Here is a 14,258-nt window from a genome sequence, read left to right on the forward strand (position 1 = left end):
ACTAGTGTGGCAATATGTAGAAAAGCCAATTATGAAGAACTGACAACAGAACTTGTAAAAAAAAAAGCAACATTTTTCGCAGATCATGTATTCATCAACTGGATATCAGAATTAGAATCAAAATCAGGCTTATTATCACCGACATGTGACAGGAAATTTGTTATCTTAGCAGCAGCAGTTCAATGCAATACATAATCTAGCAGAGAGAAAAAATAATAATAATAAATTAAATAAAACATAATAAATAAACAAGTAAATCAATTATGTATATTGCATAGATTTTAAAAAATGTACAAAAACAGAAATACTGTATAATAAAAAAAAGTGAGGTAGTGTCCAAAGCTTCAAGGTCCATTTAGGAATCGGATGGCAGAGGGGAAGAAACTGTTCCTGAATCGCTGAGTGTGTGCTTCCAGGCTTCTGTATCTCCTACCTGATGGTAACAGTGAGAAAAGGGCATGCCCTGGGTGCTGGAGGTCCTTAATAATGGACGCTGCCTTTCTGAGACTCAAACACCAACATAGAGATTTCAAGAAAATATAATTTTGCCTGGGAAAATGAGAACAATATCAATAGCAACAATAAATCATCATAAATACATGAAGGATATAAGGGAGCAACTAGATGTAGTTGTCAAAGTAAAAGTAGTTTTTTTTAGAGCAGCGGCCAATTGGAAATTGAAAGTGTGAAAAGACGTAGCTCACTCAGGTTCTCTGATTGAGTACATAAGGCATCAACTCGGAGCAGTTCGCTGTTTTGAGCAATGGCCAATCGGAGATCAGGATTGATTGGCAAAAACAAATTAAAATAAGACAAGAGCAAGTGGAGTGGCTATCATTGGGGTGGGCAGTGGTAGAGTGGGAATGTTAAGGCTTTAGCTCTTCAATGCTTCAGCGAGAAGAGACTTGAGTGAGAGAAAGCAAGATTCTGTAGGTAGTTATTTTTCCCCGCAGTTTATTTATTGTTTTTTCTTCTTTATATTTGCTCAGTTAGATCAGTAGGGATGCCAGACAGGACAACTGGATGCTCCTCTTGTGGGATGTGGACACACAGGGATATGTCCAGTGAACCTGGCTACCACATCTGTGAGAAATGCATACAGCTGCAGCATTTAACACTCCACATTAAGGATTTGAAGCTGGAACTGGATGAAATCCAGATCATTCGTCAGGCTTAGGGGATGATAGATAGGATATATAGAGAGGTAGTTACGCCCAAGGTGCAGGACACAGGAAACTGAGTTTCAGTCAGAAAGGATCACAAGACAAAGGAGCAGAAGTAGGCCATTTGGCCCACCTTCAGCTAAACTATTCACCCATCTAGTTCCAATTTCCGGCTTTTTCCCCATATCCCTTGATACCCTGACTAATTAGATACCTATCAATCTCCTCCTTAAACACCCTCAATGATCGGGCCTCCACAGCCGTATGTGGCAATGAATTCCATAAATCCACGACCCTCTGACTAAAAAAATTTCTCCTCATCTCTGTTTTAAATGGGTACCTTCTAATTCTAAGACTAGCCTTTTGCCCTGGACTCACCCACCAAGGGAAACAGCCTTTTCACATCTACTCTGTCCAACCCTTTCAATATTGGAAATGTTTCTGTGAGATCCCCTCTCATTCTTCTATACTCTAATGAATACAGTCCAAGAGCCCCTGCATTCCAGGAATCATCCTCGTAAATCTTCTCTGAACTCTCTCCAACATCAGTACACCCCTTCTAAGATAGGGGGCCCAAAACTGCACATAGTATTCCAAATGAGGTCTCACCAGTGCCCCATAGAGCCTCATCAACATCTCCTTACTCTTATACACTATTCTTCTTGAAATGAATGCCAACATAGCATTCGCTTTCCTTACCGCCGATCCAACCTGGTGGTTAACCTTTAGGGTATCCTGCACGAGGACCCCCAAGTCCCTTTGCACTTCCGATTTTTGAATTTTCTCCCCATCTAAATAATAATCTGCCCGATTATTTCTTCTTCCAAAATGTACAACCGTACATTTGTCAACGTTGTATCTCATGTGCCATTTCTTTGCCCACTCTCCTAAATTGACTAAGTCTCTCTGCAACCTTTCCATTTCTTCAACACTTCCTGCTCCTCCACCTATCTTGGTGTCATCCGCAAACTTAGCCACAAAACCATTTAATCCATTATCTAAATCATCGGAAAACATTTAAAAAAGAAGCGGCCCCAACACCAACCCCTGTGGAACACCACCAGTAACCGGCAACCAATCAGAATAGGATCCCTTTATTCTCACCCTTTGCTTTCTGCCTATCAGACAATGCTCCACCCATTTCAACATCTTTCCTGTAATTCCACGGGCTCTCACCTTATTAAGCAGCCTCTTATGCGGCACCTTATCGAAGGCCTTTTGAAAATCCAAATACACAACATCCACAGCCTCCCCCTTGTCAATTTTATTTGAGATTACCTCAAAAAATTCCAATAGGTTGGTGAGGCAGGATCTTCCCTTCATGAAACCATGCTGGCTTGAGCCTATCTTGTCATGCACCTCGAGGATAAAAGGGTTACATAGCCAGTACCCCTGTGGCCAACCTGTCAACAATAGGTATACCACTCTAGATGTTATTGGGGTAGGAATGACCTAGCAGAGGAAAGACACAGCGGTCAGGTCTCTGGCACTGACTCAAACGGGGGAGAAGAGGCGAGCTGTGGTGATAAGGGATTTGTTAGTTAGGGGAATAGAAAGGAGGTTCTGTGAATGAGGCCACAACATTCCCTGGATGGTATGTTGCCTCCCAGGTGCCAGGGACATTTCGGACTGAGTCTTCAGCATTCTTAAGCAGGAGGGTGAACAGCCAGAAGTCGTGGTCCAGGTAGGTACCAAAGATATAAGCAGGCAGACTGATGAAGTTCTGCAATGAGTTCTGGGAGTCAGGTGCTAAGTTAAAGGTCAGAACCTCCAGGTTTGTGATATCAGGACTGCTACCTAAGTCTTGTGCTAGTGAGGCCAGAAATGGGAAAATTATAGTTTAACATATGGTTAAGGAGTTATTTTAGGAGAGAGAGCATCAGATTTTTGGTTCATTGGGGGTCTCTTTCAGGGAAGGTAGGACCTGTACAGAAGAGACAGTTTGTACCTGAATTGTTGGGGGTCTAATATTCAGGCAGGAAGGTTTACCAGTGCTGTACTTGGGGGGGGGGGGGGTTCAAACTAGAATTGCACGGAGATGGGAACCAAAGTGCCAGAATAGATAGTGGAGACAACTGTTGTTAAGACCGCAGACAAAGTCAAGAGTTTGTCAAATTTGTCAAATCAGTGTTCAGGAAAATTTCCTTAACCAGTACGTAGAAGTCCCAATGAGATCGTGTGTGATACTTGATCTGTTATTAGGAAATGAGATAGGACTGGTGACAGACATTTCTGTAAGGGAACAGTTTGCATTGAGTGATCATAATGCCATTCGTTTCAAAGTAAATAGAGAAAAACAGGTCTGGTTTGGGGTTGAGATTCTTAATTGGAGAAAGGCCAATTTTGATGGTATCAGAAAGGATCTGGCAAGTGTGGATCGGGACAGGCTGTTTTCTGGCAAAGGTGTACTTGGTAAGTGGGAGGCCTTCAAAAGTGAAATTTTGAGAGCACAATGCGTGCATGTGCCTGCCAAAATAAAAGGTAAAGATTACAGGTTTAGGGAACCTTGGTTTTCAAGAAATATTGAGGCCCTGGTTAAAAAAAAAAGGAGGTGCATAACAGGTAGGAGCAAATAAATTGGTTATGGAGTACAAGAATACAAGAGAACAATTAAGAAGGAAATCAGGAGGGCTAAAAGAGGGCATGGCATTGCCCCAGCAGAGAAGGTGAGAGAATCCAATGAGATTCTACAGACGTTAAGATCAAAAAGATTGCAAGGGACAAAATCGATCCTCTGAAAGATCAGAATGGTAATCCATACGTGGAGCCAAAAGAGATGGGGGAGATCTTAAATTAGTTTTATGCCTCTGTGTTTATTCAGGAGACAGACAGAGAGTCTAGAGATGCAAGGCAAAGCAGCATCGACCAAGGATTCTATACAGATTACAGAGGAGGAGGTGTTTACTGTCTTGATGCAAATTAGGGTGGATAAATCCCCAGAGTTTGACAAGGTGTTCCCTCAGACCCTATGGGAGGAAAGTGCAGAAATTTCAGGGACCCCAGCAGAGATATTTAAATCATCCTTAGCGACAGGTGTGCAGTTTTGGTGATTTACCTACAGGAAAGATGTAAGTAAGTTTGAAAGAGTTCAGAGACAATTTACAAGAATGTTGCTGGGAATGGAGGACCTGAGTTACAAGGAAAGATCGAATTGGATATAATTGGAACATAATAGATTGAGGGGGAGATTCCATAGAAGTATATGGTTCAAAATTATGAGAGGTATAGATAGGGTAAATGCAAGTAGGCTTTTTTCCACTGAGGTTGGGCAGGACTACAACTAGAGGTCATGGGTTAAGGGTGAAAGGTGAAATGTTTAAGGGGGGCATGAGGGGAAACTTCTTCACTCAGATGGTCGTGAGAGTGTAGAATGAGCTGCCAGTAGAAGTAGTGAATGCGAGCTGGATTTCAATGTTTAAGAAAAGTTTGGATAGATACATAGATGGTAGGGATATGGGAGCAACAGTCCTGGTGCAGGTCAATAGGAATAGTCAATTTAAATGGTTCGAAACAGACTAGAAGGGCTGAAGGGCCTGTTCCTGTGCAGTACTTTTCTCTGACTCTAAGGAAAGAGCATATTCTAATTATATAGCCTTTACAGGAAACTATGATAATCAAATATGTAAAGACAATAAATTAGGTCAAATAATTGGAAAGGCAAAGAAAACTGTGAAACAAATTATCAAGGAAACCAAACACGATTAAAACGATGAGTGGGAAGGTGAGGTAAGTGTTACTTCTATTGCATACCAATTGTTTTGTCATATGGTTCATGAACGAGAGTCCCACTTCCTGTTTGACATACTGATTCTATTTTTTTCCCTTTCTCACATTCCCCTCTCTCAGCATCTAAACTGGCAAGAGGTGGAAAATGCTATTTCTTCAGTAGCCAGGTTTTGTGTGTTCTGTAAAATTACTTCTGGCAATATAGCCTGCCATGCATGCGTGTGATTAACTGATGAGTCATGAGACATTTCAGAAATACCTGAAATATAGGAAGCTCTCAGCTCGCAGTCTCCAGCCTTTGACCTGTCACAGAACCATAACTGAATGAGGGAAGTGTGACTCCTGCCAGGACAATTGGCATTCCCTTATGTGATGTGGTGTCTCTGTTCACACCCTAATGATACATGTAGAAAGCCTCAGTTCACCTAAGGCACTTGAAAGGCAATATGCCTGTGCTATGAGAAGCTTGTAGCAATGCATATTGTAACAGTAATACTTGCTTGTGTCCAGCAAGAGGGAATAAGATGAAGATTATCCCTTTTGCCGGAAACAAGATGATCCTTCTGGTTGAAGTGTATGGAAAAATCTGCAAGCCCAGTATCATCAAAGTCTTGAGACTGCCAGATTAACAGAGTTATAAGAACAGTGTCTGTTAATGTTTGTACTTATTATGGAAACCATCTGTGTCAATTACACAATAATTATGCTTCACTGCTTTGTTATTATTGCTAATTATTTTATTTATCTCTTGTATAAGATACATAAAGTGAGGAGGTTATTTTTTCTGTCTGTGCCTTTTCCAACAATCAATAAGATCATGGCTGGTATTGCATCTCAGCACTAATTTATGCACAATCTCCTGATGTTTCTTAACGTCTAAACATCTGTCAATTTTTTCCTTGAATATACTCAACCACTGAACAACTTTGGCAGAGAAATCCAAAAAATCTGTCCCCTATTGGTGAAGAAATATTTTCTCATTTAGGTTTTGAATAGATGATCACTAACCTTGGGATTTCTAACACTGCCTGCAGACGTCCCACCCCTCCCCAACCATTCCGACCAAGGAAAGCAACAGCTCTGCATCCATCCTGCCCAACCTTGTAAGAATCTGTACATTTCAATATCACCTGACATGCTCCAAGCAAGTATCAGTTTCCCTACATTGTCAACTATTTCATCAAATATAATATAAAAATCAAAGGACAAAATTACATTTTAATCTTCAGGTAATATCACAGGCCTGGTTATAGAATAAAAGCCTTAAGACTTGACTTATGTCATTAATATTTTGCACTGTTGCTTGGTTGTTGTGTTGTCTCTATTAATCTTGGATGGGAATTTTAAACTGTAAAGTAAGTTAACCATCTTGCTGTTCTACAGTTGTATCTTTCCAATGATAGACTGGGCCTCTGGGCCTTGGGCAGTGAGGTTTGTCAGCCATGACTAGCAGCTCATCTGGAAGAAAAACTTTGATCTCAAACTTCACTGGTCCACTGGCTTGCAGCTCTACCTACTCATGGGGAAGGCTTAGGGAGTAAACCCCAAGGGAAAAATCCAAAGCTAAGATCCCTAAGGCAGTCCTACGTTGAGTTCAACGCTAACTGGCAACTCCTGTGACATCACTGGTACCAAACTGTACCGGTTTCTGCTGTTCCTTTGGGTCCATCAGACGCATGGAGAGGGGGAGTCTGCTATATGGGCAAGAGCTTGCTCTCCATATTGTACTGCCCAGGCTTGCATATCTAGACAACTAGAGGCAACATCTATGGTCAGCCCTGACCGATGGAGGCTTCACTCATTGGTGGAAATACCACATGGCTGAACAAGCACTTTTACTTGAAATTTTTTTGTAGCCTCAGTTAGATCACCCCTGCCTTTCAAAACTCATACCTATGTATTACATCAACATTGCCTGAGTGTCTACCCTGATTTCATCATGCCATATGTCATCTTCTCAAGCCCAAAGAAGACAAATATAAGTGCCAGTAATGATTACAGGGAAATAAGGATCAGAAAGACAATAGCTTAAGCAAACAGAAAGGACATTATGATATTGACAAAGAAAGGAGAAGTCCAATGAGAATCCAGGAAACAGAGAGTATGACAATAAAATATACAGCAATGAAACAGAGAAAAGGAACAGGAGAGAAAGGAGGCAAATATAGGTAAGAAGAAAGGATTGTTTGGCTTATGTAAATCATAGATGGAAATATGTTAAGGTTGTGTGTAGCATGATACATGCAAAAGTGCTCATCAGACATGGACTTGCTTAGCTAAATAATAAATCACAACCGAGGAGATTCAGAACTTATCAAAGATTGTGACAGTAATGAGCCAAATGGTAGATAAATAGAAGAGAGATAAGTCACCTGGACGAGATGAACTATAACCCAGGGTTCTGAAAGAGGTAGCTGAAGAGATTGTGGAGGCATTAGTAATGATTTTTCAAGAATCACTAGATTCTGTAATGGTTCCAGAGGACTGGAAAATTGCACCCAACTCTTTAAGAGGGAGACAAAGGATGCAAAATTATAGGTCAGTTAACATGACTTCAGTGGTTGGCAAGATGTTAGAGTCCATTATTAAGGATGGGAGTTTGGGGTATGTGGAGTCACATGACAAAATAGATCGAAGTCAGCATAGTTTTCCTAAGGGGAAATCTTGCCTGACACATCTGTTGAAATTTTTTGAGAAAATGGGATGGACAAACAAAGGAGAATCAGTGGATATTATTTACGTGAATTTTCAAAAGGCCCTTGACAAGATGCCGCACATTAGGCTGCTAAGAGACAAGTGAGAGTCAATGGTATTACAGAAAAGATACTGGCATGGAGAAAAGATTGCCTAACTGGCACAAGGCAAAGAGTGGAAATAAAGGAGGCCTTTTTTGGTTGGCTGCTGGCAACTAGCAGTGCTCCACAAGGGTCAATGTTAATAATCTAGATGATGAAATTGATGCCCTGTGTCCATTTTGCGGATGATACAGAAATAGCTGGATGAGCAGGTAGTGTGGTGAAAGGACTTGGACAGATCAGGAGAATGGGCAAAGAAACGGCAGATGTAATACAGTGTTTGGTCATGCACTTTGGTAGAAGGTATAAGGGTGTAGACTATTTTCTAAATTGGGAGCAAATTCATGAATTGGAGGTGCAAACAGACTTGGGATTCTTCATGCAAAATTTTCTAAAATTTATTTGCAGGTTGAGTCACTAGTAAGGAAGGCAAATGTAATGTTAACATTCATTTAGAGAGGACTAGGATATACAGGGAAGTGTGTAATGTTGAGGCTTTATAAGGCACTGGTTAGACTGTATCCCAAGTACTATGAGCAGTTCTGGACTCCATTTCTAAGAAAGGATGTGTATAGGAGAGGGTCCAGAGGATGTTTTCAAGAATGAAAGGATAAATGAAAAGGTTAATGTACATGAAATGTTTGATGCCTCTGGGCCCATACTCACTGGAATTTAGAAGAATGAGGAACGATCTCATTGAAATATCCCAAATATTAAAAGGCTTAGATAGAGTGGATATGTAGAGGATTTTTCCAATAGGAAAAAAGTCCAGGACCAGAAGGCACAGCTTCAGAATATAAGGATGTTCATTGATAACAGAGATAAGAAGAAATTTCATAAGCCAAAGTGTGGTGACTATGTGGAATTCATTGCCACAGAGGATTGTGGAGGCCAAATCATGGGGTATATTTACAGTGGAAGTTGATAGGTTCCTGATTAATAAGGGCGTCAAAGGTTACAAGAAGAAGGCAGATAAATAGAGTCAAGAAGGAAAATAAATTAGCCATGATCAAATGGTGGAGCGAAAGTGATGGACTGAATGGCCTAATTCTGCAACTGTGTCTTATGATCTTATGTCACTCAAATTCATATGAGACAATCCTGCTAACAGGAGGAGGAGTACTACCAGCAGTACCTGAGCCCACAGGAGGTGGAAAACTTCACAAAGGCGGTGGGAATGAAGGCTCAGGATGGCAAGGGTGAGGACGGAGAGCAGCCAAAATAAAAGACTTACAACGATGGCAGATCTTAAATTGGCGTGCTTGAATGTGCGAAGTTTGAAGAGTACTGGGCGATGCGTCAGCACGCTCCAGTACCTGGACACTGTAAAGGCCGATGTGACCTTCCTCCAGGAGTGTGGACTACCACACCTCCGTAACTACCGGAGGTGGTCACGGTGGTGGAAAAAAGGTTTGTCGGTGTGGTCGGGGGGCAACGATTGTCGCGCTTCCGGCCTGGGGATTCTGCTGCGGGGAGGCAACTTCTCAATCACCCAAGTTAAAGAGGTGGTTGCGGGGCGCCTCCTGGTAGCAGATGTCAAATACCGGGGCACTCCGCTCCGGCTGATCAACATGTACGCCTCCCCCGTGCGGAGCGAGCGGCTGGCCGTCTTCGAGCAGCTCCCACAGCTGCTGGTGACGACCCAGCCGGTCGTTCTGGCCGGAGACTTCAACTGCACCATTGATGCGGCTGGAGGACCTGGCAGTGCCGACGGCAGGCTAGACAGTACCTCTAGACTCCTGAGGGAAATGGTGAAGACAGCCAAGCTGCGCGACGCCTTTGGCACCCCCACAGGTGGAGCACAGCCGCAAGCCACCTGGGCACGATCGGACGGCTCAGCCCGCTCCCGGATCGACTTCCTCTTCCTATCTGAGTCCCTCACGGTCAGGTCCACCGACGTCACGCCGGTGTTCTTCTCTGACCACTGCCTCTTGAGAGCCACCTGTCGCTTACGGGAGGACCAGAAGGCAGGCAGGGGGACGTGGAAGCTGAACGTAAAGCTGCTGACCCCAGAGAACATCGAGGAACTAGAGAGGGAGTACACAGGTTGGAGAACCTTGAAAGCCTTCTTTGATTCCCCGGTTCACTGGTGGGAAGCCACCAAGGAGAACATTAAGAGGTTCTTCATCCGCAAGGGTATTCAGAAGGCAAGGCAGGAGCAGAGGGAACTGCGTAAACTCCAGACAGAGTTGCAGCAACTTCTCCTTCTGCAGTCGAAGGGGGTGGATGTCAGGGAGGAATTGCGAGAGGTGAAGGACCGGCAAGCCCAGCACCTCGCCGCTGAATCCTCCAAGATCATCTTCCGATCAAGGGTCCAAACCGTGGAGCAGGACGAGACGTGCTCACGCTTCTTCTTCCAAAAGGTGCACAGGGGGAGCTCTGTGATCCACAACCTTAAGGAAGAGGACGGCTCAGTCGCGTCCTCGCAGACCGACATACTGAGGATCTGCAAGTCCTTCTATGCCGGTCTGTACGAGGAAAAGGCCACAGAATCCACAGCCTCCCGCAACTTCCTGTCGTCTATCACGCAGGTCTTAGACGACGGCAAGCGGGAGAGTCTGGATCAGCCACTGACCCTGGACGAGTTGACAGGCTCCATCCGTTCCTTTGGGTCGGGTAAGACTCCCGGAAGCGACGGCTTACCGGCTGAGTTGTACTCGGCTCTGTGGAACTGGATGGGCCCAGACCTGCTGGAAGTGTACAACGCTATGCTTCTGGCCGGCAGTATGTCTGAGTCCATGAGGAAGGGCATCATCACCCTCATCTACAAGCAGAAGGGGGAAAGGGAGGACATTAGGAATTGGAGACCCATCTCTCTCCTGAATGTGGACTACAAGATCCTGTCCAAGGCTATCGCCAACAGGGTCAAGTCTGCTCTGGGACAGGTGATCCACCCGGACCAAACCTGTGCTGTACCGGGCAGGAAGATCTCAGACAGCCTCGCGCTGCTGAGGGACACCATCGCCTACGTGCAGGACAGGGGGGTGGACGCCTGCCTGGTCAGCTTGGACCAGGAGAAAGCCTTCGACAGGATATCGCACACGTACATGGCAGACGTGCTCTCCAAAATGGGATTTGGGGAGGGAATCCGGAATTGGATCAGACTGCTCTACACAGACATCCGTAGTGCAGTCCAGGTCAACGGGTGGGAAACAGACAGCTTCCCCATCAGGTCTGGAGTCAGGCAGGGCTGCCCCCTCTCCCCTGTCTTGTTTGTCTGCTGCATAGAACCCTTTGTGGAAGCCATCAGGAGGGATGAGGGCATAAGAGGGGTGACGCTGCCAGGCAGTGGAGGGACCCAAGTGAAAACCTCCCTGTACATGGACGACGTCACCGTCTTCTGCTCTGATCCGAGGTCAGTTCGCAGGTTGATTGGCACCTGCGAACAGTTCGAGCTAGCGTCGGGGGCCAGGGTCAACCGCACAAAGAGCGAAGCTATGCTCTTTGGCAACTGGCCCGACCGATCCAGCGTCCCCTTCACCATCAGGCCTGACCACGTGAAGGTGTTGGGGATCTGGTTCGGAGGGGCTGAGGCGTGCAACAAGAACTGGCAGGAGCGGACTGCCAAGGTGAAACAGAAACTGGGACTGTGGGGAGGGCGCTCCCTGTCGATAACGGGCAAGAACCTGGTCATCAGGTGTGAGGTGCTCTCAGGGCTGCTGTACTTGGCGCAGGTCTGGCCCGTCCCCCGCTCCTACAGCTCGGAAATCACCCGGGCTGTCTTCAGATTCGTCTGGGGATCCAAGATGGAGCGGGTGAGACGGACCGCCATGCACAAGTCCCTGGACAACGGGGGCAAGAACGTCCCCAATGTCGCCCTCACCCTGATGGCCAGCTTCGTATGTGGCTGCATCAGGTTGTGTGTAGAACCTAGGTATGTGGGCACCAGGTACCACTATGTGCCCAGGTTCTACCTGTCGCCCTGGCTATGAAGGATGGGTCTGGCCCCACTCCCGCGCAACGCCCCAGTCAGCTGGTCGTTGCCGGCATACCTGTCCCACGTAGCAAAGTTCTTCCAGGAGAACGCCTTTGACCACAAGGCCATCAGGCAGTGGTCGGCACGAAGTGTCCTGCAGGCACTGCAGGAGAAGGACGTGATGGACACAGTGGGGTGGTTCCCTGAGCAGACTGTCCAGTTCATCTGGCAAAATGCCTCATCGCCAGATCTCACCAACAGGCACCAAGACCTCGCCTGGCTGGCGGTGAGAGGGGCCCTCCCAGTCAGAGCCCTCCTGTACGCCCGGAATGTCGTCCCCGCACCCCACTGCCCACGGGAGGACTGCAGTGAGGAGGAGTCTGTGACCCACCTCTTTGCACACTGCCAGTTCGCAAAGAGGGTGTGGAAGAGGATGGACGGGCTAGTGTCACGTTTTATCCCCAGCAGCTGCGTGACAGAGGACTCTCTGATCTACGGGCTGTTCCCGGGGACGCACACGGAGACCAACATCCGGTGCTGCTGGCAGATCATCAACTCGGTGAAAGACACTCTTTGGTCAGCCCGAAACTTGATCATCTACCAGCACATGGAGATGTATGTCCGTGGGAGAATGCTGCCGACTGGCACACTCTCGGCTGCAGGAGTACGTGCTGAGGGACACACTGAAACTTGGTGCAGCCACCGCAAGGGCCCGGTGGGGAAGGACCACAGTATAGGTTTTCTCCACCCGTGGGAGTGGGAGGGGTCGGTGGGCGGGGAGTATACCCCTCAACAATGAGATGCTAAGCTGAACTACTGGAGTGCCACGTGGGTGGCTATAAACACGGATATTTTACTGAGTATAATGGAAACGTATGTAAAGGATGAAAAGTTATTGAATGGTTTATTGTATATATTTATTTTTGAATAAAGTATATTTTGAAATAAAAAAAAAATCCTGCTAACTGGAGGTAAATACATGCTTAGGTTCCTGCATAGGCTACAGAACACTCTAACATTGATTTATGCCTTTTTGCCCTAAGTAGTGCACGTATCCAGGTGAAGTTTAGTCTTCATCGGGAGCAAACTATTCTCATTTCTGGCAATAGCCTTTATTCATCCACCTTCTTTTCCAAATGTTGTTATAATCATTATTTTAGTTAAGAATGAGATAGAATGTCTATTTCAGAACAATTTGAAATGTTGAGTGAGCTTGGGTTTTTCTCTTTAGAGTGAGGCCACTTGATAGGGGTGTATAAAATTATGAGAGGTATGGATAGAGTGGATAGCCAGCACCTTTTTCCCAGAGCTGCAATGACCGATACAGGAGAACATCTTTTTAAGGTGAGTGGTATGTGCTTGTAATGCTTGGGGGGGGCGGTGGTAAGGCTGATACAATAGGGAAGCTTAAAACGCTTTTACTTCGGCACATGTACATAAGAAAAATGCAAGGTAATGTGGCTGTGTCAAAGAGAAGGGTTAGATTGATTGTGGAGTAGGTTTATATAGGTCAGCACAATATTACCAGCTAAATAGCACAGTATACTGTTCTATGTTCAATGTTCTCACCCCACTTGATAGGAAATGTGACAGATTATGATGACATCTGGCAGTGATGAAACTAACTATTTGGAATATTGAAATGAGCTGCAATAGATTTTCCTGTAGTACTGTAGTTAAAATATACAACACACTGCATCCTTTAAATTAGTATTTTATCTTATTATTGAATATCTACCTTTGTGTTTTCAGAAAGTGAGGGTTTAAAGCCTCATGAATACTTAATAAATAAATCACATTATGTGTCCTAGTTAATCTCATTTCAATGAAATGACCAATTGTTAAGGCTGTTCTTTCAAATATAATTATTTCTAAGTTGGGTAAAAGAAACCTCAACTAACCGTGAAGAATTGTTCAGGAGGAGGTTGATATATAGCCCAATCAGAACATGTTCATCACCCAGTCTATCAGCAATATCAAGGCTGTACTGTATCCTAGAATGATGGAAATGTAAAAAATGAAACCTAAGAAATTAAAAAATGAAAACATTGCAAAAGGTATATTTGAAATTTAAAACAAAATCAAATGGAAACATACAATTCCTTATGCACAAAGAATTCATTGTTCTGATTCAAGATATTTAAACTATAATTTGCTAAACTTGTTTGTTAATTAGCTCTGTGATTGGGGTGGGGTTAAATAAAGCTAAATCTGCTTGTAGGTACAGACCCATCTTAATATGAAACTGAGGATATATACATATTTTTCTAATACTAAATTAATTAGAGCAAAAATATTTCTACTGAAATCAAACTACATTCTACTGTGGGATACTTGGAAACATAAAATACATGTATGTACTTATGTCAGTTGTTAACATGGTATCTGACATTTTTATAGTGTTATTAGCTCATGTCAGACTCTAATACTCACCCTTTGCCTTTCAGCAAAGCTGGAGTAGCCCTAGCCAGTTGTTTGTTCTGCTCTACCTCACTGATCTCATCAGGAAAGCTATTTAATGAGATAAGAGTAATAAATAAAGAACAATACTGGGGAAACAGGTTTAAAGTTAAACTGTGAAATGCACATAGAATGTAAACATAGGGCAAATAAACTAAAAGCTAAATTCATTTAACACTGCACAGAAAGACTAAGGAT

The 14,258-nt window shown here is 44.3% G+C and overlaps 1 protein-coding gene across 15 annotated transcripts in view; it reads right to left on the reverse strand.

Moving 5' to 3' along the window:
* Nucleotides 1-14,258, reverse strand: part of dtna (dystrobrevin, alpha) — a 217,270-nt gene that overhangs the window by 70,952 nt on the left and 132,060 nt on the right. For 9 of the 15 annotated variants that reach the window (XM_072255312.1, XM_072255323.1, XM_072255316.1 and 6 more), the window contains exons 11-12: nucleotides 14,034-14,111; nucleotides 13,502-13,594 (exon numbers count right to left, since the gene is read on the reverse strand). The exons of 3 other annotated variants lie outside the window; for them this stretch is intronic. In XM_072255312.1, coding sequence (XP_072111413.1) covers nucleotides 13,502-13,594; nucleotides 14,034-14,111 — 171 coding nt within the window. The remainder of the gene's footprint in view (nucleotides 1-13,501; nucleotides 13,595-14,033; nucleotides 14,112-14,258) is intronic. 3 more of the 15 variants (XM_072255343.1, XM_072255332.1, XM_072255388.1) reach the window with 1 other exon arrangement.

This window comes from Mobula birostris, chromosome 1, assembly GCF_030028105.1.
Source record: "Mobula birostris isolate sMobBir1 chromosome 1, sMobBir1.hap1, whole genome shotgun sequence".
Lineage (NCBI taxonomy): Eukaryota > Metazoa > Chordata > Chondrichthyes > Myliobatiformes > Myliobatidae > Mobula > Mobula birostris.